This window comes from Lepus europaeus, chromosome 1 (assembly GCF_033115175.1).
Source record: "Lepus europaeus isolate LE1 chromosome 1, mLepTim1.pri, whole genome shotgun sequence".
In the NCBI taxonomy this organism is placed as follows: domain Eukaryota; kingdom Metazoa; phylum Chordata; class Mammalia; order Lagomorpha; family Leporidae; genus Lepus; species Lepus europaeus.
Genome location: NC_084827.1, coordinates 41666088 through 41692255, shown reverse-complemented (window position 1 = coordinate 41692255; position 26168 = coordinate 41666088). Strand labels below are relative to the sequence as shown.

General features: G+C 39.4%; 1 protein-coding gene across 1 annotated transcript in view; it reads right to left on the bottom strand.

Annotated features, from left to right (window-relative positions):
• MAGI2 (membrane associated guanylate kinase, WW and PDZ domain containing 2) overlaps positions 1–26168 on the bottom strand; it is a 1616214-nt gene that overhangs the window by 671550 nt on the left and 918496 nt on the right. Inside the window, exon 3 of the mRNA XM_062210835.1 lies at positions 11794–11913. Within this exon, the coding sequence (XP_062066819.1) occupies positions 11794–11913 (120 nt within the window). The remainder of the gene's footprint in view (positions 1–11793; positions 11914–26168) is intronic.

The following is a 26168-nucleotide window of genomic DNA, read 5'->3' as shown; positions in this document are numbered from 1 at the left end:
TGTTGCTGGACCTTCAGAGTTACAACAGTAACATGCAGGGCAGAGAGGAAATTCATAGGCACTGGAAAAAGAAAAAGAAAGAACAAAAGAGTTGAGTCCGGACCTGCAGGGGCTGAGTACAACACAGACAAGGTGATCATGAATGAAGACTCACCTTTTCCGAAATTCTATACTTGAAGCCACTGGGGAACATTCTCAAGCTTACTGGGGGAAGGGAACTTGGCAGAGAGTGATTTGGCATGTATCTGGGCCATTGTGGACAGTGGAAAAGATTACACGGGCAAATATGCTCCAATTCTGAGAGTGAAACTATGTGAAATAGTCCAACTGAAGCCAAAGATGTTCACTGGTGTGGAATGGCTAAATCGCTCACGGATGGAAATAAAAAATACAGGAGAAAATAGAAGACAGTAAAGAAAAGATAGTAGTCCAGTAAAGAGGAGGTGTGGAAAGAAGTGAGACAATCTGTGTGATAAGTGATTTAACAGTTGTTCCAATATTCACATTGCCAGAAGAAGACTCCACATGGGAGTTTCATGGCCTTGTTATTGTTGCTATGGTTTTTTTAAGATTTATATGTTTATTCAAAATATTTATTATTAAATATTTGTATACTTATTTAAGATTTATATATTTATTTGAAATTTAAAAATTTATTTGAAAGATTTATATATTTATATTAAATATTTATTTATATATTTATTTACAGAGAGAGAGAAAGAGGGATCATCGATCTGCTGATTCACTCCCCAGATGGCCACAAAGACTAGGGCTGGGTCGGACTGAAGCCAGGAGCCGGGAGCTTCAACTGGGCCTCTCAGGTGCATGGCAGGGGTCCAAACACTGGACCATCTTGCACTACTTTCCCAGGCCATTATCAGGGAACTGGATAGGAAGTGAAACAGCAAGGAAATGAACTAGCACCCACTTAGGATGCTGGCATCATAGGAGGCAGGTTTACCTGCTAGGCCAAAATGCTAGACCCCCAGACACATTCTTGATCTAAAAACAAAAGTATTTAAACAGAAAAGGAAGTATTTTACATGGGGGGACTGTCTCAATTTCACAGAATCCCTGTAGCTATGTGAATAACAGCATGGACATTTCTGTTGTCTGGTGGAATTCTCAAAAGAGGTCACCTTGTCGTTCCTACTTGGAATTGTGGGTATTTTGCACTGTTTAGAAGAAAGCTAAACCTTTGAGATGATTAGTCCCTAAACATGTGTGCTGTAACTAACTGTGCATGAGATCAAAAGGAGTCTGTACTCATTGACTGTACGTTCCTTCAAGTTTTCTTATTATTATTAATCATTTGAAAAAGCAAATGAGAAATGTATATTTTGGTGAGCTGGGGTGTTACTTCTGGGGAAGTTTGCTGAAGGACCATTTGACAGCATGGTGCAGACTGAGAAATGCACTAACGCCCTAGAATGCGAGTGGGTTTTTTCAGTTTTGGTCTTCATAGACGTTCAATTAGAATGTTTAGAGGAATGAGCACAACTGTTTTGCTCTGGAGGATGTTCTTGATGGTGTTTCTTTACCCAAATGTAACTCAAATATTATAATCTGGTGCTTAGAAGATAGAGTTTAAAAAATGGGCAGTAATACTTCAATTAAAACCAAAAATGAGAAAAAAATTTAGGGAGGTTCTTAAACTCTTTTAAGTCCACATGCCTACTTTACTTGTAAAGCTTTTACATCTCTTTTTTTAGTTTGTTTCTTTAGTGAGAGAACACACTTGCTAGCTGCTTTGTTAAAAGCAGGCTTCTGGATTTGTGTATTTTCAAATATATCCTGGACCTTCCTTCTGCTTCCATAGATTCAGCCTTGTTTATTCCTTTTTCCATCTCATTCCTGACATCTTGTACTGAAGGCAGAGAAATGAAGGGAATCTTGGAAATATTTTAAAAGGAATAAAGAGAGCATGAACAAACAAACTACAAGGAAAGGTAGTTGTCATTAATCCGTGGGTGGTACCATCCACAGAAATTACGTGGGATTGAGGATTGGTTGGGTTTTGTTGACCAAGTCTTCCAGGTTTCGCCTTTGATTAGTTGGGCACAGGATGCATTAGTACAGGTAAGACCAGAGTGTGGGGGAATGGCTATGGCAAAACAGAACCACAAATCAGGATAATGGGTTACGGATTTAGAGTACCAAGAAAGAGATGAGTTTGAGAGCTCAGAACAGGGACCCACAGGTTAAGAGAAGAACAAAATTGCTACAGTTAGGAAACAAAGTTTACCCAAATGGTTGGCCTAAAGCACTTGACCAGAAAATGGTCTCACAATCTCACTGCAGGCTGAATGTCTAGGTAGGAGTATAGCGGGTCCTGTTTCCAGGATAAAGGAAGGAATCGAGGTTTTGAGCACTTTTCAGTGCTAGAGATCATTCTAAACGTGAGAATTCACAGTGACCTCTTGTATTTTACACTGGCAAAAAATAAATGAACAAACAGAAATGGAATACAGTGTAAGTTATAATAAGTGTAACACATAAAAAAGAAATTATGGAAAGAGGATAAAAAATGACTTAAGGTACAATTTCAAATCAGGTGGTAAAGGAATAGTTCCTTAAAGACCTGATTCTTTTAAAAAAATCTAGTTATTTGAAAGACAGAATGTCAGAGAGGGAGGAGGGGGGAGAGAGAGATGGGGGAGGGAGTGAGAGAGAGAGATGATACAGAAAGAGATCTTCCTCCGGCTGGATTGTTTCCCAAATGCCACTACAGCCAAGGCCCAGCCAAGCTGAGGCCAGGAGTCAGGAAGTGCATCTGGTGCTCCCACATGAGTGTCTGGGTATCAGTACTTGGGCCATCATCCACCTTCCCAAGTGTGTTCGCAGAAAACTGGATGGGAAGTGGGGCAGCAGGGACTCAAACTAGCACGCAATTAGAATGCCAGCATCACCAGAGGTGGCTTAACTTGCTGAGCCAAGTGTCGGCCCCTCAACCTGATTCATAAATAAATGTCTTAAAGTGAACAAAGGGAACAGATGGTCATGTGGAAGAAGAATAGGCCAGGTAAATGAAAAGGCAGCTTCAAGATCCTGGTGGGTTAGGCTTGTGTTGGAGAAACAGAAAGGAAGTCAGCACAGCTGACACAGACAGGCTTTAGCAATATAAATCAAACTTCCCAGGTTGTTCTACCCAACATCAGTGCATGCTTGCTTTTGGTCTCTGAAAGTACACATTTGTAGCCTTTCATGGAAACAATCCTATACTGATGCAATATGACTACTTGATCTAAACTTTACCTCTTTGCTAACATTGACACAGCCTACAACATATGTAAGAGAATTAATTATTATTTTAGCAGGGGCTGACGATTTCAGCATATTAAATTTTTTTAAAGATTTATTTATTTATTTGAAAGTCAGAGTTACCCAGAGAGAGGAGAGGCAGAGAGAGAGAGAGAGAGAGAGAAAGAGAGAGGGGTCTTCTGTCCGATGGTTTGCTCCCCAGATGGCCACAACAGCCGGAGCTGTGCCAATCCGAAGCCAGGATCCAGGAGCTTCTTCCAGGTCTCCCATGCGGGTGCAGGGGCCCAAGGACTTGTGCCATCTTCTACTGCTTTTCCAGGACATAGTAGAGAGCTGGATCAGAAGAGGAGCAGCCGGGACTAGAACTGGCGCCCATATGGGATGCCGGCGCTTCAGGCGAGGGAATTAACCTGATGCGCCACAGCGCCGGCCCCGCAGATATTACATTTTAATCAAGTGTCATGTTATTAATTCTTTGTCATAATAACCAGAGTTTCCAAGATTACAACAAGGAGTACTTTTCATATGGTGTGGGTCTTCTGCAGCATGATTGTTTTAAAGCACAGACATCAGACTATATATTTTTTTAGAATCATTACATTATCATTGCTACTCAAAACACATCATATTTCTGTTTATTCTGCAGCATGATAAGGCAGATCTTGAAGTTTCCGATCTTGTTTTAGTGCACAGTCTGAATAAAAGGTGAGGTGTATATAACAATTTACAGAACTACCTACAGCTACTGTAACTTGGTGGGGATTAACATCAATAGTCTCTTGAAATAAAACATTTGCTTGGCAATAAAAATTAGGGCACTGCCTTTTCCCTTGTTGATGATTCTATTCTGAGAAAAATAAGAGATTAGAAGTCAAGTAGTTCTATTCTTTCTGTCCCTCACATTACAGTATAGAAGAACATCTCAAAAAGTTTTCTCGTTCAGATTTTAAATTCAGATACAAGAATGACTTTTGTAGGCTAAGATGTTAGGTTATGTCTTCTAAATAATGGATACATGAAACAAGTCTCTGAAATAGAACAACACAAGGGGGCATCAGGGCACTACTGACAATGATTGGGGCACGTAGAATCCTTGCTTTTGGGAGATCAAATCTAAGACTTAACATGCAGGAGCCACTGAATGGTGTTGTTATTTCAAAGAAACATGGACTGTCATAGGAGAGATTGTTGCAATCCATTTGATCAAGACTATCTTGTGAATCTCTTATAGAAGGAGTCAATGTATTATCCTGGAAAGTCATAGAATTGTCACATCTAGTGAATATATTGCAACATATATTCACAGTTAGAGCAAAACACCCATAAAAAGTATGAAATCTTGATAGGATTTTTTAAAATAATGAAAAAATTGTTATCAATATTATTATCCATTTTCTACTCCCTCAGAAAGATGACTTATAGGGTTTTAAAATATTTACCCAATAGTCAAAGCTAAATAAAGTTCTGTTTGTCAAAAGAGTGGAGAACAATATGTACGAAAGTTTTTTAATGAGAGAGAGGGGCGGGAAACAGAGCTCCCATCTGCCAGTCAACTCCTCAAATGCCTGCACTATAAGGGCCTGGGCGTACCTGCAGCAGGCAGCCAGGGACACAGTCCAGGTCTCCCACTATCTAAGCCATCAACTGCTGCCTACCAGGGTCTGCATGGGCAGGAAGCTGGAATCAGAAGTCAGAGCTAGAAATTGAATCTAGACATTATGATATGGGATGCAGGCATCTTAACCACTAAGCTGAATGCATAACTCTCAAATTTTTGAGGTTATCCATTACTTTTGGTCCTACTCAGTGATTATTTAAAGATTGCTAGGGTTTCTGTACAGGAATTAGAAAATTGTAATGAAAGACATAACTTTAGGAAATGAATTAAGCTGTGCACATCATGGATTATGAAACCTATATTTTTTTCCTGAAATTATTAAGGATTGAGAGATTAAAGAGTGAGTTCAAAGCTCATGAGTGTTATCTTATTTAATAATGCACCACCAAAAGGTTGTACACTTCCCTCTTAACTATAACTGAACAAAAATGAATAGAATTAACAGCAAACTGATGTTGCTAGCTAAGTGACAGGAGGATTTCATTTTCTTTGACTTTATCCTTTAAGTTAATTATTTTATATGATTTATATAATAATATTAAATTAGTCAATTATTTGCTTCGATCGTTCCTGCTAGTCTCTTTCAGGCATTTGCATTGCTTATTTTGAAAAAGCTGGGCTTACACATGTCCCACAGTAAATGAGAACTTTATCACATTTTAATGTACAATAACACTTCCAGTCTTAATGCCTTACATAGGAGTAAAGCAACATGCAAAAACTGTACATTCTCTGTCAACAGCTCTGAACAAAAAGCGAATCACTTACCAACAACAACAAAAGAAACCTGCCACTATGAAACCTCAAAGGGGTGTAAAAGTTCATTAAATTTGTTTTACTACTGGTCAAATAAACATTTAGTGGATTTTATGTGTAAATGTTGCTTGTTCCTAGGTCTCCCAAAATACATAGCTTTGAAACTTCCACAACAGGAATACTGCCGAAAGAAGCAAAATGAAACAAATATTAAAAGGAAAAAAAACCCCTGCAACACAGATGAGAGAGCATCTAGGTCCTTTTAACTGCAAGCCTGAAGAATCTACCGCTGCTATAGTTTATCGTTTACAAAGTAAAAATTTTCTCTTGTAATAAGGCATAAATGAAGGAGAGAAATGAAATTTTAGACCAATCTGGACTCTTATAATGATAAAAATATTTTATTTACATTTCCATGGATAGAAATTTGGACTGACGGAAGAATGATTTTTTTCAGTGACTATTTCTGTATATAAAGATAATTGAAAATGAAAAAAAAAACACTTGGTTTTAAATTGGACATTGCATAGAAAATTAATCAATTTTTAAAAAATATCATATAGGATCTCTGTCCTTAATGTGCTGTACATTGTGATTTAATGCTATAACTAGTACTCCAACAGTATTTTTCACTTTGTGTTGCTACGTGGGGGCAAACTGTTGAAATCTTTACTTAATATATACTAAACTGATCTTCTGTGTATAAAGAGAATTGAAAATGAATCTTGATGTGAATGGAAGGGGAGAGGGAGTGGGAAAGGGGAGGGTTTCAGGTGGGAGGAAAGTTATGGGGGGGAAGCCATTGTAATCCATAAGCTGTACTTTGGAAATTTATATTCATTAAATAAAAGTTTAAAAAACAAAGAAAAAAAATTTTATAGGATTCAGAAAGTGCAGCCAGTCCTTCATAAACAGATGTGAGAAAGATTGAATTTCATAGCTCTTGGAAAATAGTCTAAGAAACTAGGCACATTGTTTTGCAGCCGGCTCAAGTCCATTTGAACAATAGAATCCATTATTAGGAGAAACCTTTGCATGAAGGTGAGTGCCACATTGGCAGTTGATACAGGATTAGTTAATGGTGACATTAAGAACGTGGACTGGGGCTGTCGCTGTGGCGTAGTGGATAAAGCTGCTGCCTGCAGTGATGCATCCCATTTGGGCACCGGTTCCAGTCCCAGCTGCTCCACTTCCTATCCACCCTCTGCTAAGGCCTGGGAGCGTAGTAGAAGATGGCCTAAGTCCTTGGGTCCCCACACCCACATTGGAGACCTGGAAGAAGCTTCTGGTTCCTGGCTTCACATAGGCCCAACTCCGGCCGTTGCAGCCATTTGAGGAGTGAACCAGTGGATGGAAGACCTCTCTCTGTCTCTATCTGTCTCTCCCTCTGTCTCTCTCTGTCTCTCTCTCTCTCTGCTTTTGCCTCTCTGTAATTCTGCCTTTCAAATAAATAACTAAATCTTTTTAAAAAATAAACGTGGACTGATGAAGACAACTGGTATAAGTGGTGAGTAAAACCATGTCTTTAATATTCTAGACAACCAGAAGTAGGTAGGGCAGGAGTCACTGATTCAGAGCCCTGTGTCAATCAGCACTTTGAACAATTCCTAAAGACCCTTCTGCTTTCCAGGTATGTTCCTCATCATTAATAACATTTATAATAATTAATTTTTATCAGCATGCATTACTTATACAGTTTTGCAGGATAGCGTGCATTATCGCACACACATACAGAACATAAACTGATAATCAGGCAAGTAACATTTCCTTTTCTTTATGTTTCAGACCTACCAGTAACTCTCTTCCAGCACTTTATATACTATGTAATACAATAATACATTCAGCCCCCTAGAACTTATTACTCTTTTAAAAATTTTTGTATTATTTATTTGAAGGTCAGAGTTACAGAGCAAGAAGGAGAGTCAGAGAGAGAAAGAGGGAGAGAGAGAGAGAGAGAGAGAGAGAGAGAGAGAGAGAACTTCATTGGCTGGGCCAAGCTGAAGCCAGGAGCCGGAAACACCACCATGTGGTACAGCAGCCAAAACATCTTCTGTTGCTTTCCTAAGAATGTTAGCAGGGAGCTGGATCACAAGTGGTGCAGATGGGACTTCAACTGTAGCCCAAAGGGAATGCCAGAGTCACAGAGAGAGAAGGAGGAGCAGGAGAGAGAGAGAGAGAGAGAGAGAGAGAGATTTTCCATCTTCTGGTTCACTCCCCAAATGGCTGCAATGGCCGAGGCAGGGCCAGATCAAAGCTAGGAGACAGGAACTTCTTATGGGTCTCCCAAATGGGTGCAGGGGCCCAAGCACTTAGGCCATCTTCCATTGCTTTGCCAGGACATAGCAGAGAGCTGGAGTGGAGCTCTAGGACATAAACCAGCACCCATATGGGATGCAGGCATTGCAGGTGGAGGCTTAACTTTCTATGCAACAGTGCTGCCCACTCCTGGGTGTTCAGTTACAGCAACAAAAGGCAGATTAATGCATGGTCTTAAGGACCCTATATGGTGGACAGAAGGCTTGTAATCATAATGCTGGGAGTAACTCCATTATTTCTCATTTTTATTGTGTATGCACAGAATGACAACTGGACAAGGGCTCTAGAGAATATGAGAATATATAAATAAGGAACAGAAACAGAGGTCCAACACTGTTCAAAGAAGAACATATGCCATAGAGAAACTGGGCTTCTATTAAGGAAACCTTATGAAAGCTTGACATTGTTAAACAAAAAAGCTGACAAACATAACCACGATAACAAGTCTTTATTTTGTCTCCCTGGAGTAGCACATGATTGTTGCTTTGTACACTGTGAAAACACCAATAGCAGAAAATTCATACTTGTAGGTCTTCTGTACTGATAACACATTAGGTGGAAGCCCAAAGTCTGGAGCTTAGGACAAATCCTAGAAGAATGCAGTGACTTCTAGTAGAAGGGTAGTTCTACTGGCTTCTCAGTTATACTTGTACGCAAATTTAAGGATTCTGCAATTTGTGAATGTTCCCTATGTGTTTACCCAGGCAGTTATATGTCTTGAAAAAAGAGATCCATGTGTATCCATGTACACAAGATGCATTTTTATTTTTATTTATTTATTTTTTTGAGAGGCAGAGGGGATAGTGAGAGAGAGAGAGAGACAGAGAGAAAGGTCTTCCTTTGCCGTTGGTTCACCCCCCCAGTGGCCGCTGTGGCCAGTGCTCTACACTGATCCGAAGCCAGGAGCCAGGTGCTTCCCCTGGTCTCCCATGCGGGTGCAGGGCCCAAGCACTTGGGCCATCCTCCACTACATTCCTGGGCCACAGCAGAGAGCTGGCCTGGAAGAGGGGCAACTGGGACAGAATCCGGTGCCCCGACCAGGACTAGAACCTGGAGTGCTGGTGCCGCAGGCGGAGGATTAGCCTATTGAGCCATGTCGCCGGCCCACAAGATGCATTTTTAAGCAGTGATATTGATGCCATTGTCAAAGTCATCTATGGAAATCAGTCTTTTTTTTTTTTTTTGACAGGCAGAGAGTAAAACAGAGAGAGAGAGGGAGAGAGAGAGAGAGAAAGGTCTTCCTTCCGTTAGTTCACCCCCAAAATGACTGCTACGGCCAGCACACTGCGCTGATCCGAAGCCAGGAGCCAGGTGCATCTCCTGGTCTCCCAAGGGGTGCAAGACCTAAGCACCTGGGCCATCCTCCACTGTCTTCCCGGGCCACAGCAGAGAGCTGGACTGGAAGAGGAGCAACCGGGACAGAACCAGCGCCCCGACCGGGACTAGAACCCGGTGTGCCGGCGCCGCAGGCAGAGGATTAGCCTAGTGAGCCGCGGCGCCGGCTGGGAATCAGTCTTAATATTACTTCTCTTTTTTCAAAATTAAATTATTTTCATTTAATTTAAAAAGCAGGGTATAGGGAGGTGGAGAGAGGAGGGAGGGAGAAGGGAGAGGGAGGGAGAAGGGAGAGAGAGGGAGAGAGAGAGAGAGAGAGAGACAGATTCTGCCCTTTAGTTAACTTCCCAAATGCCTGCAAAGTTGAGGCTGGGCTAGGCAGGAAAGTCAGAAGCTGGGAACCCAATCCAGGTCTCCCGTGTGGCTGCCAGGGAACCAATCAGTTTGAGCCATCACCTGATACCTCCCAGCATGCACATTAGTAGTAAGCTGGGATCAGAAGCAGAGCGGAACTCACACCCAGGTGCTCCAATATGGGATGGAGGCCTCTCAGTGTCACCTTAATGACTGAGTCAAACTCCACCCCTTAGTCTTACTGTTTAATATGTGGCTTAATAATCAGATTAATACGTGATCACTAAGGCCAACAAACTAAACTCTCAAATGCTGAAAAAAAGTGTCTGAAGCAGTTTCAGAGTAACCCTTTCCAGCTAAAAATATTTGGCAATGCTCCTAAATTTCAGGATTTTCCATCAAAAATTAACTGAAACTTAAAATATAATCTAAGTTAAGTTATATTTTAAAATATTGATATTAAATTTCATGATATATGGTTTATTATGCTAATAATTAAAATAGACATTTGACTTATTTTTCAGCTTATAGCCAATCAATTTTTTAGTACAAACAAAAGGACATATTGTTAATCATGCTGCATTTGGAATGATTCTGTATATTAATCCATTGGTTCCTCACTACATTGATAAGGTGTTTAAATAAGGTAACTAAATATAATACATTATTATTGGCAGACATGGAGATTAATAAATGTTGCTAAATAATGTCATAAAGCCTACAAGAAAATATTCTATAAAGTTTTATTTACTGTAGCTTCTTTGATAAAGTTAGTTTCTATGATTTAGAAAGATGGCTTTTTTTATATAAGACAGCTTTAAATTTTCAACACAGCTTCTTTCTGTAAAATGTGCTCAGTCAATCTCTATTATCTTTTCTCTTGACAGTGGGAAGAAGACACAGCACTAATGCATTAGATCATTTCTTTTTCTTCAGAATTTCTGCCTGTTTCCTGTAAATGTGGCAATAAGTAGCTAACAGTCTCTGTCATATGTAGGCAAATGTCTCAGCCTAATTGTTTTAGGAATGCCATGTAACATAAAAGATTTTAATACATCCAACAATCTCAAAAAACTGAGTTCTTGAATAACTACAGTCCACTGAACAGAGCTGGACCTGGAGCTCAGGCACTCTGCTATGGGGTGCAAGTGTTCCAAGTGACATCCTAACTGCTGGGCCAAACTGGTGAGTTTTGTTTTTAGCATCATTCACTATTAGCTGCAGCTCAGTAAAGCTGAATTTATCTTTGAACTTAGTAGTACATATATATAGGCTAAAAGTATGAAGTAAAAATATGAAGTAGGAATGAAAAGTATTTTTACTTATTTTTAGCTATGTTACTTCAAAAATTCATTTTATATATACACAGAAATCTAATTCCTTTAAATTGAAACTAAATGCATGTAAATGTTACCCAAACGGACAAACATCACACTATCAACACATTATTATTTAATTGTGTTTTTCAAAGCTGTCATTCCCCTTTCTCAGCTCATACTACTAAGGTGCAGCACTATTATACGAGTTACTCACTATTTTTGGTTCAAAGATAACAAATGAAAATCAAGAAATAGTCCCCCCTCCAAAAAAAAATATAGCCAGGATAAGGACTGAGACAGAGTCTGGCTCAGGTTACAGTACGCTTTCTCATGAAGCATTCCTCATGCACCCAAAATTTGGGTCTTATTTGCTGTTTGTGTTTGCTTTCAGTATCCAAGGAGACCTGGCGGTCATCCACCTATCAAATTTTCCCACCCCATTATTTCACATTGGAGGTAAGCAATGGCCAGCGAGTGGAAGAAACTTGAGGAAACTACAGAGTTGGTGACAAGGATGGTAACCCTACCCCGCCCACTTTTAGATGCCACCTAGACACAGTAACATTTTGTCTGGAAGGCCACACTTTTGCCTCAAGAGACAATCTCAAGGATACTTCAGTGCGAATAGACATACATATTTCTCATGGCACCTTAAGAATAGGGTAACTACAATTATACTTGAGCTTTTCTTTAGGACACATTTCTAAAATGATCGTGTTAAAGCTCTCAAGCCCCAGACAATAGCATATTGGTTAGCTGAGATCCGGATGCATCCCAAGCATGTGGGAAAACTGAGGCAGCACGGAAGAGAGATGGCAGGAGAGTCGCGCTCACCTTCATAAGTGCCACTTTCCAGGAGAGCACCGCTTTTCTCCAATTCCATAAAATCTTCAACGGTGATGAAGATGTAGTCCACTCCAGGGACCTCGCCCTCCTTATGTGGCCTTGTGGTGCCTGAATAAGGAAAATCAAAAACAAAAGGAAGACTCAGTGGCTTGTTGTTGAACTGCCCAAATACCACCACACTCTGCCTACTCAGCAACACTTGCTTGTGCATCCTGCGAGCTGGCGGTGTACGTGTGTCCCTTGGTGTGTCTGGCAGCAGAAGGTGGTGGAGGGTAAAGATTGAACAGACAAAGCTTTTTTCTTCATCAAACTTCTAAAGAGTTAATTGCTGTGGAATGTGGTCGCATAGATGTTTCAGGGAAAAAGGCAGACTTTTGAGCCCTTTCTGAAGAGGTGGTTTCAATCGTGGGCCAGGAGTCAGCTAGCTCAGGAATTTACATATTTCACTCCTGTGAATGGACCTCTATTGTTCTGCAGACTGCTGTGCTGGGACATAAAATACAACACAAAGTAGACATTTTAGCAAAATGTCAATTTTTCTTCATATTTTGGGGATCTACTTTTTTTTTGGAGGGGGGACTATTTCTTGATTTTCATTTGTTATCTTTGAACCAAAAAAGAACACACCCCAAAAACTCACATTTTAGTTAATGGATCAAAAAACTTCATAAGTACTTAAAATTAAATAGTGATTGGAATTGAGTCATAAAACAGCATTGCAAGATAAGATATCGTGGCATGCCTCTATCCCATATCAGAGCCCCTGGGTTCAGGGCTTAGATCTGCTTCTGATTCCAGCTTCCTGGTAGTGGAAACCCTGGGAAGCAGCAGATGAGTCCCTGCTACTCACATAGGAGGTTCAGATGGAGTTCCCAGGGGCTGGATTTGGTCTGGCTGGGATTCAGGGAATGAAACAGTGAATGGAAGATTCTCTCTCTCTCTCTCTCTCTCCTCTCTCTTTCTCTTTCCCTTTCTGTATGTGTGTGTGTGTGCGTCTCCTTTTCATATATAAGTAAAAATAAATACATTTTTAAGACTGAAAAAACTTCACTGCAAATTATAATGGTGGCAATATAGTATCTCATTAGCAAGAGGGAAATATTTTCATGCTATCACACAGGCTCTCCTTTGTCTGGTCTTCCATCCCTCCCTCCTTTCCTTCTCTTCTTCCCTTCCTTCTGACCTACCTCTAATTCTGATTGAACTGAAAGGTAACACCCTACCCAGGTTACTGCATGGGACCATAGCTCTTACTTCTTGTATCTCCTACAGAGGAAATAGAGCTACTTGTTGGTCATCAAGTACCCCACCTGTGGCTCAGGCCAGCTGTCTCAGAGAACACAGTGTTCCTGGCGCGTTGTCCATTTCTAGTGTGTGGAGTGAGAGCAGAAAGACTATTCAAGTCTCCAAGTCTGTTCTCTGGTATATTTCCTTCCCTGACCATGCCCTATTCTTGCTTTCTTCTTCTACACCACTTACCTAGGGTATTTTGCAGGATCAGATTGGAACTTACATAATACATATATGCAAATAAATATGCACAAATATTTAGAGGAGAAATATATGAACAATGTAGTGGCATTGGAGGGCATCCTTATAATTAAAAATGTCACCCCTACTGTCTATATACTAAACAAAAACTGTATCTTAAATCCTTAAATTTTATTTTTACTCTATGAATCTGAAATCTGTATCAACTAGATCTCCCAAATAGACTGTAAGTTCCTTTTTTGGTCTATTGGGATCAAATCTGAACTACAAATCAGAGCTGTAATGTAGTTTCAGAATGTAGAAAGTGCTAGGGAATTGATTTTAGCTAAGAATAAAAAATCTCATTGAAAATGTTTTTTTAAATATTTGAAGACATTATTGTCTAAAGTGAAGCTTTATAACCCTTCTTTGTACTTTGCAAAATAATTTCTATAATTATGTTTAATGACATTCCCCTGAGTTTGTTTTATTTTGTTCAGCTGAGCCACATTTTGCAAGATTTCCTACTGCTTTATACTACGAAATACATACCTCCCACATCTAGAATGCATAATGTTGACAAATTAATAATTCTATGAGAAACTAAGCTTTCAATATCCTGACTTCAATGTGCTTAACCTTTGTGAATTAAAAAGGTATTAGCAGTCTTTGACAATCAATTTTTCAGTTTACTTAGAACACACTCTAATCATTAAGGCAAATCATATAACAAAGATTCACATTTCCCTTACTAATTCATAGGCACATTTCAGAGGCTCCATACTTTGCTTTATTGATGGCATGTGGTGTGATCATGCACCCCTAGTAGAATGTGAGCACAGGAGCACGTGCCGCAGGGCAATTGCCAGGACTGCTGACCTATCTGGATTACCCCGTCTGGACTAACCTCTAACAAACACGCCTGTGCCCATAGTCTCCTTGGGAAGACCATTGGTACTTCTGGTTCACTAAGTACCTTTCCATCTCTATCTTATGCCTCATGTTTCTTGTGACTGTATGCCTATGCACCTCCCTGATGCCGGCTGCCTGCATGGACTGGGAGCTCCCCTACATCACTGTTGCTTGAAGTTGTACTCTACAGCTTCAACTGTCGCAATCCATCTTTGCTACCCATTGCACATACTCTGTCCTCATTCTCTGCTTTCTAATTTTAATCTCCAGTTTCTTGATCTCTGCTATTTCCCTTATATTCCTCAAGTCTGGATTTAATTGACTCCCTAATAGTGGATTAGGAACAACAAAGATTTTGTCCCTTCCTATAATTACCCTTCAACACTTCCTCACTAGTAAAAAGGCCTGCATACACAATTGGTTAGTTCATTCATAGACTGCAGTTGCTATAGAAAACCATACACTTTCACTGACAAAGTAGACTACCAACTCAGGCTATCTATGTCAGTTTGGGCCAACTGATGCTGGGAACCCTTTATGTATGTCTACTGGCCTCACTGTCATATCTGTCACATTCCTGTCACTTCCAATACTCTAATGTTTTCCATTTCCATGGAAGACATGGGCTCATCATTTTGGGTAAAACAAAGAGATGATCAAATCCCTTATGTAGGATATTACTTATATATGGATATTACTCATCCATCTTACTGAGTCCCTTCTTTGGCTCCTTTCAAAATGTAGTTTTTGAGGCTGGCACTGTGGCATAGTGGGTGAAGCCGCTGCCTCCAGGGCCGGCATCTCATATGGGTGCCAGTTTGAGTCCCGGCTACTCCACTTCCCATCTAGCTCTCTGCTATGGCCTGGGAAAGCAATAGAAGATGGCCCAATTCCTTGGGCCCTGCACCCATTTGGGAGACCTGGAAGAAGTTCCTGGCTCCTGGCTTCTGATCAGTGCAGCTCCTGCTGTTGCAGCCATCTGGGGAGTGAACCAGCAGATGGAAGACTCTCTCTCTCTCTCTCTCTCTCTCTCTCTCTCTCTCTCTCTCTTTCTCTCTCTCTCTCTGCCTCTTTGTAACTCTTTCAAATAAATAAATAAATCTTTTAAAATGTGGTTTTTATTTTTTATCACTGTTACATACACAGGCTCTTTAAATTTACAGGCAATTCTAGAATACTTAGTATTTTTATTTATTTTTAATATTTATTTATTTGAAAGGCAGAGCACTCAAAGCAGCTTGTAACTCTCCTCTCACAGTCATCTTTGATTCTTTCCTCAATCTTTTATTCCATTTCATGCTATTTGGCAAGTCCCATGACTGTAACCTTGTAAGGTCATCATCCGACTTGCAAGATCTCGGGGGCAAGCACTGCCCTCTTGGAGCAGGTGACAGCTCCGGCTCTGCTGTACCTGTCTCCCTTGCTTACCTGCATACCCTGCTGCCTGTTGAGCCCTGATAATGCCCAAGGCTGGGCACAGCCATTCTCTAAAGGTGCATCTGTCTATTCTCTCTGGTCAAGAGAGTTGGTTGCAAAAGGCAAGGTAAGGAAAGCTCAAAGTTAAAAAGAGATCAAGAAAACTCAGATTTTATTATTTACACAAAAAGGCAACTCTTCCCACTCTTGAATGCCAGTGGCAAAATTTCTTAAATGATTTGTTTTGCAGAACATGGGAGAAAGCATAATTTAAAAAGTTTCTAACTCAGAAACAGTTTCCTTTCTTGCCTGACATGTGTCACTTTGCTTTCTTTTGTATTAAAATTCCCATCATTAGAACTACCCCTTGGTTAAGACAAAAGAGCAATTGCATGTATGTAATGTACATGTGTGCTATATACATGATATACATATAGCTGTAGCAGATAAGAATGCAAGCTGGGGAATCAATCTGCCCCTGTTTGTCAGGACCCTGCCACTAGCTAATGAATTTATCTCAAGCAACATCCTTCACCTCTATACATTCTAAATTTCTTATCTATATAATGGGAATAACACTGGTAGCATCTTTAAAGTGTTCTGTATAAGATAACTAGGACAATGTCTGGCACACATTAAGCATTCAAGAAGGACTGTATGTTAGTTAAGTATTGTTGATTGAAAGAGGGAAGATATTATCATGGATTCTTTTTGCTCATTAATTTGTCAAAAATATTCATTGAGTATTTAGTATGTGTTAAGCATTATTCTCAATGCTTGGGATCGATCTTTGAATAACATAGAATAGGATCCACACTCTCACAGAACTTATATTTTAACAGGAAAAGGCAAAGAATAACACAACTTAAGTAAGAAGTAAACTACAGAGTGTGTTATATAAGGTTAAACCCTATTAACTGTAAACCAGGTCAAGGGGCTGGTACTGCGGGGTAGTGGGTAAAGCCACCAACTGCAGGGCCAACATCTCATATGGACACCGGTTCAAGCCCCGGCCACTCTACTTCTGATCCAGCTCTCTGCTATGGCCTGGGAAAGCAGTGGAAGATGGCCCAAATCCTTGGTCCCTGCACCTGCGTGAGAGACTTGGAGGAAATTCCTAGCTCCCAGCTTTGGATCAGCATAGCACCTGTGGAGTGAACCAGTGTATGGAAGACCTCTCTCTCTCTCTCTCTCTCTCTCTGTCTGTCTCTCAGTGCCTCTGCTTCTCTGTAACTCTGCTTTCAAATAAATAAATAAATCTTTTAAAAAAAAACTCAATATTACCTATTATCAATTTAGTCAGTTACTGAGATTTCTGTTAGGTGAGACAATATGGAGGAAAATGTTGGAGAAGAGAGAGAGAAACCATGAGAAGAGGACCCAGAGGGAAGTAGACACCTACAATATCTACAATACTTGGTGTGACTATTACAGGGTGGCTGGGATACAACAAGAAATCCATAAAGAGCCTGTTTATACTTCAGGATGAATCATTAAATTATTTATATCTATCTATCTATCTATCTATCTATCTATCTATCTATATTTCTCGGTTTAGTTTAGGTCATTTGGCTCAACATACCAATATGATTTTTCTTTGAATTTTCAGAATTCTTTCTATAGTGCTGAGAAATATGATGGAGCATGGTGTGCTCTGATGACTGGTGTGTGGGCACACATGGACATTACATATCAATCCTCACCTTTACAAGAAGAAGGTGCAGGCATGTTGTGATCAAAATGTTCTTAGAATCAAAATTCGGGACATCAGTGTTCCATTTTTTTGTTTTAAGATTTTAGGCAGGTGGCCCTAAATTTAAAAAGCATCTACTTGGTCATGAATTTTCTTATCATGTATCAAGATAAATAACAGACACGCAAGGGCATTTTAAAAAGTAAGAGTGAATACCATGCCAACAATATCCATATTCCTCTTTAATAATATTAATAGTACTAAGAATATCAGAATTTAGCTAATATCATTGATAATATTTTTTTGGGAATCTATTTTAATCAAAGTTTGAAGTTAGCTTCATTCATTGTAAACCTTCTTGCAAAGAAAAAAATCGTATACCTAAAGTCATAAGTCAACTTTTTAAATTGGGTATAATTAAATATCTCAAGATATAAATCCATATTTTCTGCTCACATACTAAAGTGTGGGACACAACTGCTTGGTCACATTTCTTTTGTTAGACAATCACATAAAATAGGTAAAGCGTAAGCACAGGCTGCAAGTTTTTTGTCATTTCCTGAATGATTTGAAAAATGTGAAAGTGTTCATAAACCCTAATTAGAGGGCCATTTGAAATTTACCCACAGGCATTGCACCTTCAACAACAGGAGTCAGAAAGCGTAATTTTCGATCTATGTGTCTAGGAAGAATGGTTATTAGCTGCTGTTAAATCACTTGGTAAGGCAGTGATTGATGAAGGGAAAAGCAACTGGAGATCTATGAACACCTCTCTGGAAAGTAATGTGATTCCAAAAATAAGGAAAACACATATGAGACGAAATGAAGAGCTGTACAATGGTATACTGCAGCTAAAATAATTAATATCTGGAGAAATAGTTAAGCTGACACTCCTGAAGCAGTTACTTACCTTATTTCTATGCTGAAATAATTATAGTTGCTTTCTCAACTCAAAAAAAAAGTCTTTTTTGAATAGAGGGTTGACAGGGAAGCAAGTCTCAACAGTGATAGGGTGGGAGATAGAATGATAAAAAGGAAATTTAGATGATTCATCATATAGCTAAGATGAAGCGTACCTTCATCTTTATTACTCTTCTATTTTTGGCTAGAACTTGACTAAATAGCATACAGAAAAGTCCAAAATGATTTTTATTATCCAAAATGCACTCATATTTCATTATTATTTGTTCCTGACCACTCCTCCAAAAGAAAAATAAATAGAACTAAAGGGGAGGAAATGCTAGTTGAGTCTTGCTGCTTCCATTAAATTATTTTTAAAATATGGCTTATTTATTAATTACTAAATTAAATGCTGCCTGACTAGTGCCTCCATCATGAGTTAATGAAAGTATAAAGTACTTCTTCTCAAAAGACTGTCTGAAGAGAACGAATTTTCTCCCAAATGGTTAGTTTATTATTGATAAATAGTGAAAGCACATGGAGGCCACTTGTCATTTTGTTACCATGGCAACCAGGGTGCCGATGGAATTTTAAAAATTATTCTACTTGTAAAAAGACGAAACATTGCCCCTTTTACCTTAGAAATAAAAGAACATGATGTTTGTGGTCAATACAATTCTTAAGCGCATTTCTTCTTAGCTTTATGAGATTTCCTGATTTTAGGGGAAAAATTGTTTTTAAAGTTACTAGCTTAAAGGAAAGTATGGTTACTCAGGGTTCAGTGCAGTTATCTACTGTGATCTATTTTGGTGTGCTGAAAGGTGCACAGTGCCTCTTGCATGGCAAGCATCCAATACATATTTGCTGAAGAAATAGACTTGAAATTGATCATTAATAGTCAATGTGTTCTAAGCAGATGGGTCACTGTGTGAGAATCTGGGAAACTGATTTCTGTTCTTAGGAATATTTCTGAATGAATTCTTTCTTCCTGGTGTTTCTCAACTGCAAGCTGCAGAAAATACATCTTGACAGCTAGAGTGACTTCCTCGCAATTTGACCTTTAATGAACTCACTCAGATTCCTGGAGACACTTCTTCAGTTTATCAGATACTCATTAGCAAGTGTGAACACCACCATCAGATTTGTGTGTGTATTTTCAATAAAAACATTCATGAGGTTCATTGGTAAATGCCATTAATCAATTTTCACAAAACCAACCTATACCTTGGATTTTATTATTCTCATTTTCAATGATAAGAATCCAAGAAGTATGACTTTATACATAGAGCTAGAGTAATGAAAGCAAACAAAATAGTTTGGGTCATTGAATCATATGTGATAGATGATAAAGTAATATGGATACTGTAGATTTCATAGTAACTAATAGGATGGATTGGATTAAGGTTAAAAGAATGAGGCCTAGGGCCAGTGCCAACGGCATAGAGGGTGAAGCCATCGCCTGCAGTGCCAGCATCCTATATGGGCACCAGTCCCGGCAGCTCCACTTCTGATCCAGCTCTCTGTCATCGCCTGGGAAAGCAATAGAAGATAACCCAACTCCTTGGGTCCTTGCAACCGCATGGGAGACCTGGAAGCTCCTGGCTTCTGGCTTCTGATCGGCCCAGCTCTGGCCATTGCAACCATTTGGGGAGTGAACCAGTGGATGGAAGATCTTTCTGTCTCCCCCTCTCACTGTCTGTAACTCTACCTCTCAAATAAATAATAAATAAAATCTTTCTCCTTTTTTTGACAGGCAGAGTGGACAGTGAGAGAGACAGAGACAGAGAGAAAGGTTTTCCTTTACTGTTTGTTCACTCTCCAATGGCCGCTGTGGCCGGTATGCTGCGGCCGGTGCACCACGCTGATCTGAAGCCAGGAGCCAGGTGCTTCTCCTGGTCTCCCATGCAGGTGCAGAGCCCAAGCACCTGGGCCATCCTCCACTGCACTCCCGGGCCACAGCAGAGAGCTGGCCTGGAAGAGGGCAACCAGGACAGAATCCGGTGCCCCAACTGGGACTAGAACCTGGTGTGCCGGTGCCACAGGCAGAGGATAAGCCTATTGAGCCATGGCGCCGGCCAATAGAATCTTTTTTTTAAAAAAAGTAGCACTGGCAGATACTAGCAATGTTTGGTGTTCTTGAGAATCAGAGCACTTTTTTGAAAATAAACTTCTCCCTAAATATCTTGGATTTAAAAGTTCAAATTAATGTCTCACGTGGCATGAATTACTGTTTAAAAATTTAACAGCTTGGATCAAGTATGTATCAAACCTAAACTCAGTGGTTCCTAACATGTATACATGGATTTTAAAAAATTCATCAAAATAAAGTTATTTTTAGTTCCTTTTTTTTTTTCATGAAATTTATGATGTGTGACCATAGAATTCACAATGGAAGACTTCTGAAAACACAGATCATTGGTTCTCACCCCCAGGTTCTGGGTCAGGCAGGTTTCTGTAGGGCCTGAGAGTGCGCTTTTCTAACAAGTTCCGGAGCAATGCTATAGGTTCAGGAAAGTTAATTTAATAACTACTGTTCTAGTCTTATTCGGATCTTAAGGAACCCTAAATAAAAGCAGGGATAAATCTCATCATCACAGTCAACTACCCTAGCCCATAGAGCATGTGAGTCATGACTTTGGCACTGACCCTAAAGAAAACATAGCCGTATACTACTGTGTTCAAACTAAGGAAGCCCTTTGTCACTTATTGGTGCATCAATCATGAGAAGTATACTGGATCCACAGAGCTACTTCACACTTCGTTCCCAGAGTTGATGAAATGTTCTCTTAAAGGTCACATGAATTTGGAAAATAATGACCTCTCTCCATTTATTGGAGTTTATAAAAAACTATCACTATTATATGAAGTAACATAACTATGTATAAACAATATGTTTAAATTCTGAAAGACAGAAGGAGACTTGGATATAGCTCACCAGCAAGGATCAATAACATGGTAAAAAAACAAACAAACAGGTATCTCATGAAGAAGATCTCTCCCACTCTGGTGAATGTCAAAACATAGAAGGTACAAATGAGAAATCTGTAGATAGCCAACAAGTAATGCATGACAGCATCCCAATATTTCCCTATATAACGGTGTCTGATTTGCTAAATAGATAATCACAACCATATGAATAAAACAAGATTAGGAGATAGGTAGCTTGCATTTTGGAATTAGTGCCCACAAAGCTCTCTGTTGAAATTTATTTGTCAATCCCTCAATTTACACAATTATAATTTACACAATTATTTCCCTGGTGTAAACATTGAGTAAATGAGGGTAGAGGTGAGAATTGGTTTCATTTAAAGGTTCAAAGTTATTTGTCTTTCATTACATGAACTCACATTCAAGATCATGAGTAAAAAGAAAGGCAATACCTAAATGGATAATTTTTGAAGTTGAACTATTAAAGGCATTTTCAATTTTAATGTTCTTACATGGTGACCACACTTAACTACTGGCAATACCAAGATATCACTGACTTCTAACAGTCAAGCACTGAAGACAGGCTTGGGCAAGGGGCATGACTTCATTCATTTGAATGGTCATTCCTTTGGTGACAAAACATTTGTAGCCTAATGCCTGTCATTATTCCTTCACAACAAAGTCCATCTCCTCCACCAATCAAATTTCTGAGGAAACGTTTGGTTCACAAATTATTTTCCTTTTTAAAAAAAATTATTTGAGGTATGCAAATTTCATGTATATCACATATACAGATTCAATAACATAGTGATACTTTCCACCTTACCATTCCTTCCGCCCACACTCCCACCCTCCTTCCCTTCCCTCTCCTATTCCCATTCTAAATTCTTACAAAGATCTACTTTCAGATCACTTTATATTCATAGGATTAACTCTACACTAAGTAAAGTTCAACAAATACTGTGAAGAAAAAAACAGCTTTTCTCAACAATCAAGACAAGGGTTGTAATCAATCTTCAAATCTCAAAACGTCAATTTCATTCTTACACATTACATTTTAGATACCCTATTAGTTATCACAGATCAGGGAAAAGATATGGTATTTGTTTAAATGGTATTTGTCTAAGTAGGAATTTAGACAAATACAAATTTCACTCAATATAAAGGTTCAAAATGTTTTCCACATTAAAAACTCTATGCTTACTTCACTTGTATCCACAATACAGAATAATCCACTGCTGGTGGATACAAAGATGACAAGATTGGACAACTCCCCCAAGGGAAATCAGGTCCTTAGATCATGGTATTCCCAGTTTTTGGATCCATTCTCACAATGTATAGCTATATAAGTTACTACAGAATAGCTGAACACTGCACTTTTATCAGCAAAATTGGGCAACAAGCCAGCTCAAGGTTCTTGACTTAAGCATTAATTTCCTGATTTTTTTAAGAGACTAGAAAATGATACATGGCCCCTTTTTTACCAATCAATTTATTTTTGAACATTTGATTTTAATTCTTCAGTGTCTAATTTAGATAAGTCCTATATTTGGCATTCTACAGGATTAATAGAGAGCCTTATGATTCCCTAATTTATTATTTAACAGATAATGTTTCAAGATTATATATTGAGCTTAAAGAAAGGAAAGATCAGGCCTTTTTATAGAAACAATATATAGTTAGTGTGAAGTTTTTATAGTCTCCTCATGTAAAATTAATCTGGGAAAAACGACTGTACAGATACCACTAGCCCTCTGAAAAATGCTGATATGACCTTCACCGTACAGAGGTGCAGTGTAACTGTTTTTTTAATTTTAACTTTTTTTAATTTTTGACAGGCAGAGTGGACAGTGAGAGAGAGAGAGACAGAGAGAAAGGTCTTCTTTTGCCATTGATTCACCCTCCAATGGCGGCCACGGCCTGCGTGCTGCGGCCGGCGCACCACGCTGATCTGAAGGCAGGGGCAGGGTGCTTCTCCTGGTCTCCCATGGGGTGTAGGGCCCAAGCACTTGGGCCATCCTCCACTGCACTCCCTGGCCACAGCAGAGAGCTGGCCTGGAAGAGGGGCAACCAGGACAGAGTCCGGCGCCTCAACCGGGACTAGAACCCAGTGTGCCGGCGCCGCAGGCGGAGGATTAGCCTATTGAGCAGCAGTGCCGGCCAAGGTGCAGTGTATCATAACTAGCATTTTATCACTGTAAGATCTTCTCCTGATATTCACTTGTAATGTCACCATATGTCTCTGTGGCATCCATATCTGAAGTGCCCAAGGTAAATCACAACAGAGGCTATGCAGTATTAGAAAATCCAGATGAAGGTAAGAAGGCAGCCATCTACTTAGGATTTTCAAAACACTGAAATGCTTTTCAGATTATAGGGTATAAATTGCATATGTGAATGATTCATTATCATTTTTTTAAAATTGAGATTCTCAAGTAGACCCATGTCAAGTTATCATGAAAGGAAGGAACAGAATGAGAGGAAAGGAAAGAATGGAGAAAATATTAATGAGTATCCTCTAGGAACAAGAGGGTAGGTAGGGTGCTTTTATTCTTGTTAAAAGTTTTGAGTTAGTATCTGGCATTTGGCCTAGTGGTTAACATATTGCATCTCATGTTAGAGTGCCGGAGTTTGAAACTTGGCTCTGACTTCTGATTCCAGATACCTGCTAATGCACTCTATAGGAGGCAGAAGGTAACAGTTCAAGTGGCTGGGTCACTACAACCCATGCAGGATACCTGAATGAGTTCCTAGTTCCTGGCTTCAATGTGGTTGGGCCCAGTTGTGGCCACTGAGGGCATCTGGGGAGTGAACTAGTTGATGGAAGCTCTCTCTCCATTTCTCTCTCTGTATATTACTGCCTCGTAAATAAGTAAATGATTTTTATTTAAAAAACCTCTTGAGCTACAGAATCCCCTGTTCATCTGATATAACTTATGTTCATAATACTAGCTATTGTTTTAGTGAATGGCTTATTACACTACTTACTATTTTTTTTAAACTTTTATTTAATGAATATAAATTCCCAAAGTACAGCTTATGGATTACAATGGCTTCCCCCCCCCCCCATAACTTCCCTCCCACCCGAAACCCTCCCCTTTCCCGCTCCCTCTCCCCTTCCATTCACATCAAGATTCATTTTCAATTCTCTTTATATACAGAAGATCAGTTTAGTATATATTAAGTAAAGATTTCAACAGTTTGCACCCACATAGCAACACAAAGTGAAAAATACTGTTGGAGTACTAGTTATAGCATTAAATCACAATGTACAGCACATTAAGGACAGAGATCCTACATGATATTTTTTAAAAATTGATTTATTTTCTATGCAATTTCCAATTTAAAACCAAGTTTTTTTATTTTCAATTATCTTTATATACAGAAGATTGATTCAGTATATAATTAGTAAAAATCTCATCAGTTTGTACCCACGCAGAAACACAAAGTGTAAAAATACTGTTTGAGTACTAGTTATAGCATTACTTCACATTGGACAACACATTAAGGACAGATCCCACATGAGACGTAAGTACACAGTGACTCCTGTTGTTGACTTAACAATTTGACACTCTTGTTTATGGCGTCAGTAATCACCCTAGGCTCTTGTCATGAGTTGCCAAGGCTATGGAAGCCTTTAGGGTTTGCCGACTTTGATCTTATTCTGACAGGGTCATAGTCAAAGTATTTTGTTAATGGAAAACAGGACAGAAATTCATAGCTTGACTTTCCTGTTTTGAAAAACAAATTTGCAGAATTGAAGACTATTAGAGGAAAAATACATTCAGCCACAGATAAATGCACTTAATTCCAAATTCCACATCAGTGAGCCTTTGCATGCTGAAAATATCTGCTCATGTTTTGGGAGACAGGCAATTCTACCCACTCAGTGACTGCGGGCCAGCCACTAGCTGTTGAAATGGATGGCCAGGTACCCACGGAGGATAGGAAGGAAAAAAGTTGAAAGGTGACATGATTAAATCAAACAAGCAGCATTTGAGAAAAAACACAAGCACCCAGATTTTATCCATAAATAATTTTATGTCTGTTCATGGCAGTACAGGGGAGTAGAATACTATGCTTGTGCTTTTGGAGACTTAAGCAGCATCCCAGATCTGTGTGGATTTAAAAGGCAATAGGATTCTGCTTCCATCCAATTATAATCACCCCCAGGACCCTGCGATCTTAATCCCAGGTTGCCGTGCTTCTTTCCTGATTGGAGGGCTAATTAAAAGTGATAAAAGGTAAAGAAATGTGTATTGTGAGCTGTCAAATACTCATTTGTAACCTTTGTTGGAAACTTTTATACAAACATATCAGAATAAAATTATTTTGTAACGCATAAACATGTTTGCATCTGTAGATCCTCAAATCATTGTTCCTGAGAGTTGCAATTACCATAATAGATGAGGGAAGTCTGATGAATTATAATACAAAGGAAAATTTTGAGAAAATTTCAAAAGAGAGCTAATTAAGGCATTTTTGCCATAAGAGATATTGAGTTAATAATGATGATTTATCAAAATAAATATTAGATATCTTTAGAGGAAATGCTTATGACGTTAGGAACATTCTCATTTCCTTTACAGAGAATAAGAAAACAAGCTTACTTGCCAGAATTAATTGATATGTAGTATAGAATAGAGATGAGAATGCCATTAGTCCAGCACCAGACTCTGAAATCTGCACAGGATAGAACGCAGGGCTGAGTCCTCACACGCTATAGAATAACAGTCCTCCTCCTTGCATATGCAATTTTTTTTTTTTGGACAGGCAGAGTGGACAGTGAGAGAGAGAGAGAAAGGTCTTCCTTTGCCATTGGTTTACCTTCCAATGGCCGCCGTGGCTGGTGTGCTGCAGCCAGCACACCACGCTGATCCGAAGGCAGGAGCCAGGTGCTTCTCCTGCCCTCCCATGCAGGTGCAGGGCCCAAGCACTTGGGCCATCCTCCACTGCACTCCCTGGCCACAGCAGAGAGCTGGCCTGGAAGAGGGGCAACCGGGACAGAATCCGGCGCCCCGACCGGGACTAGAACCTGGTTTGC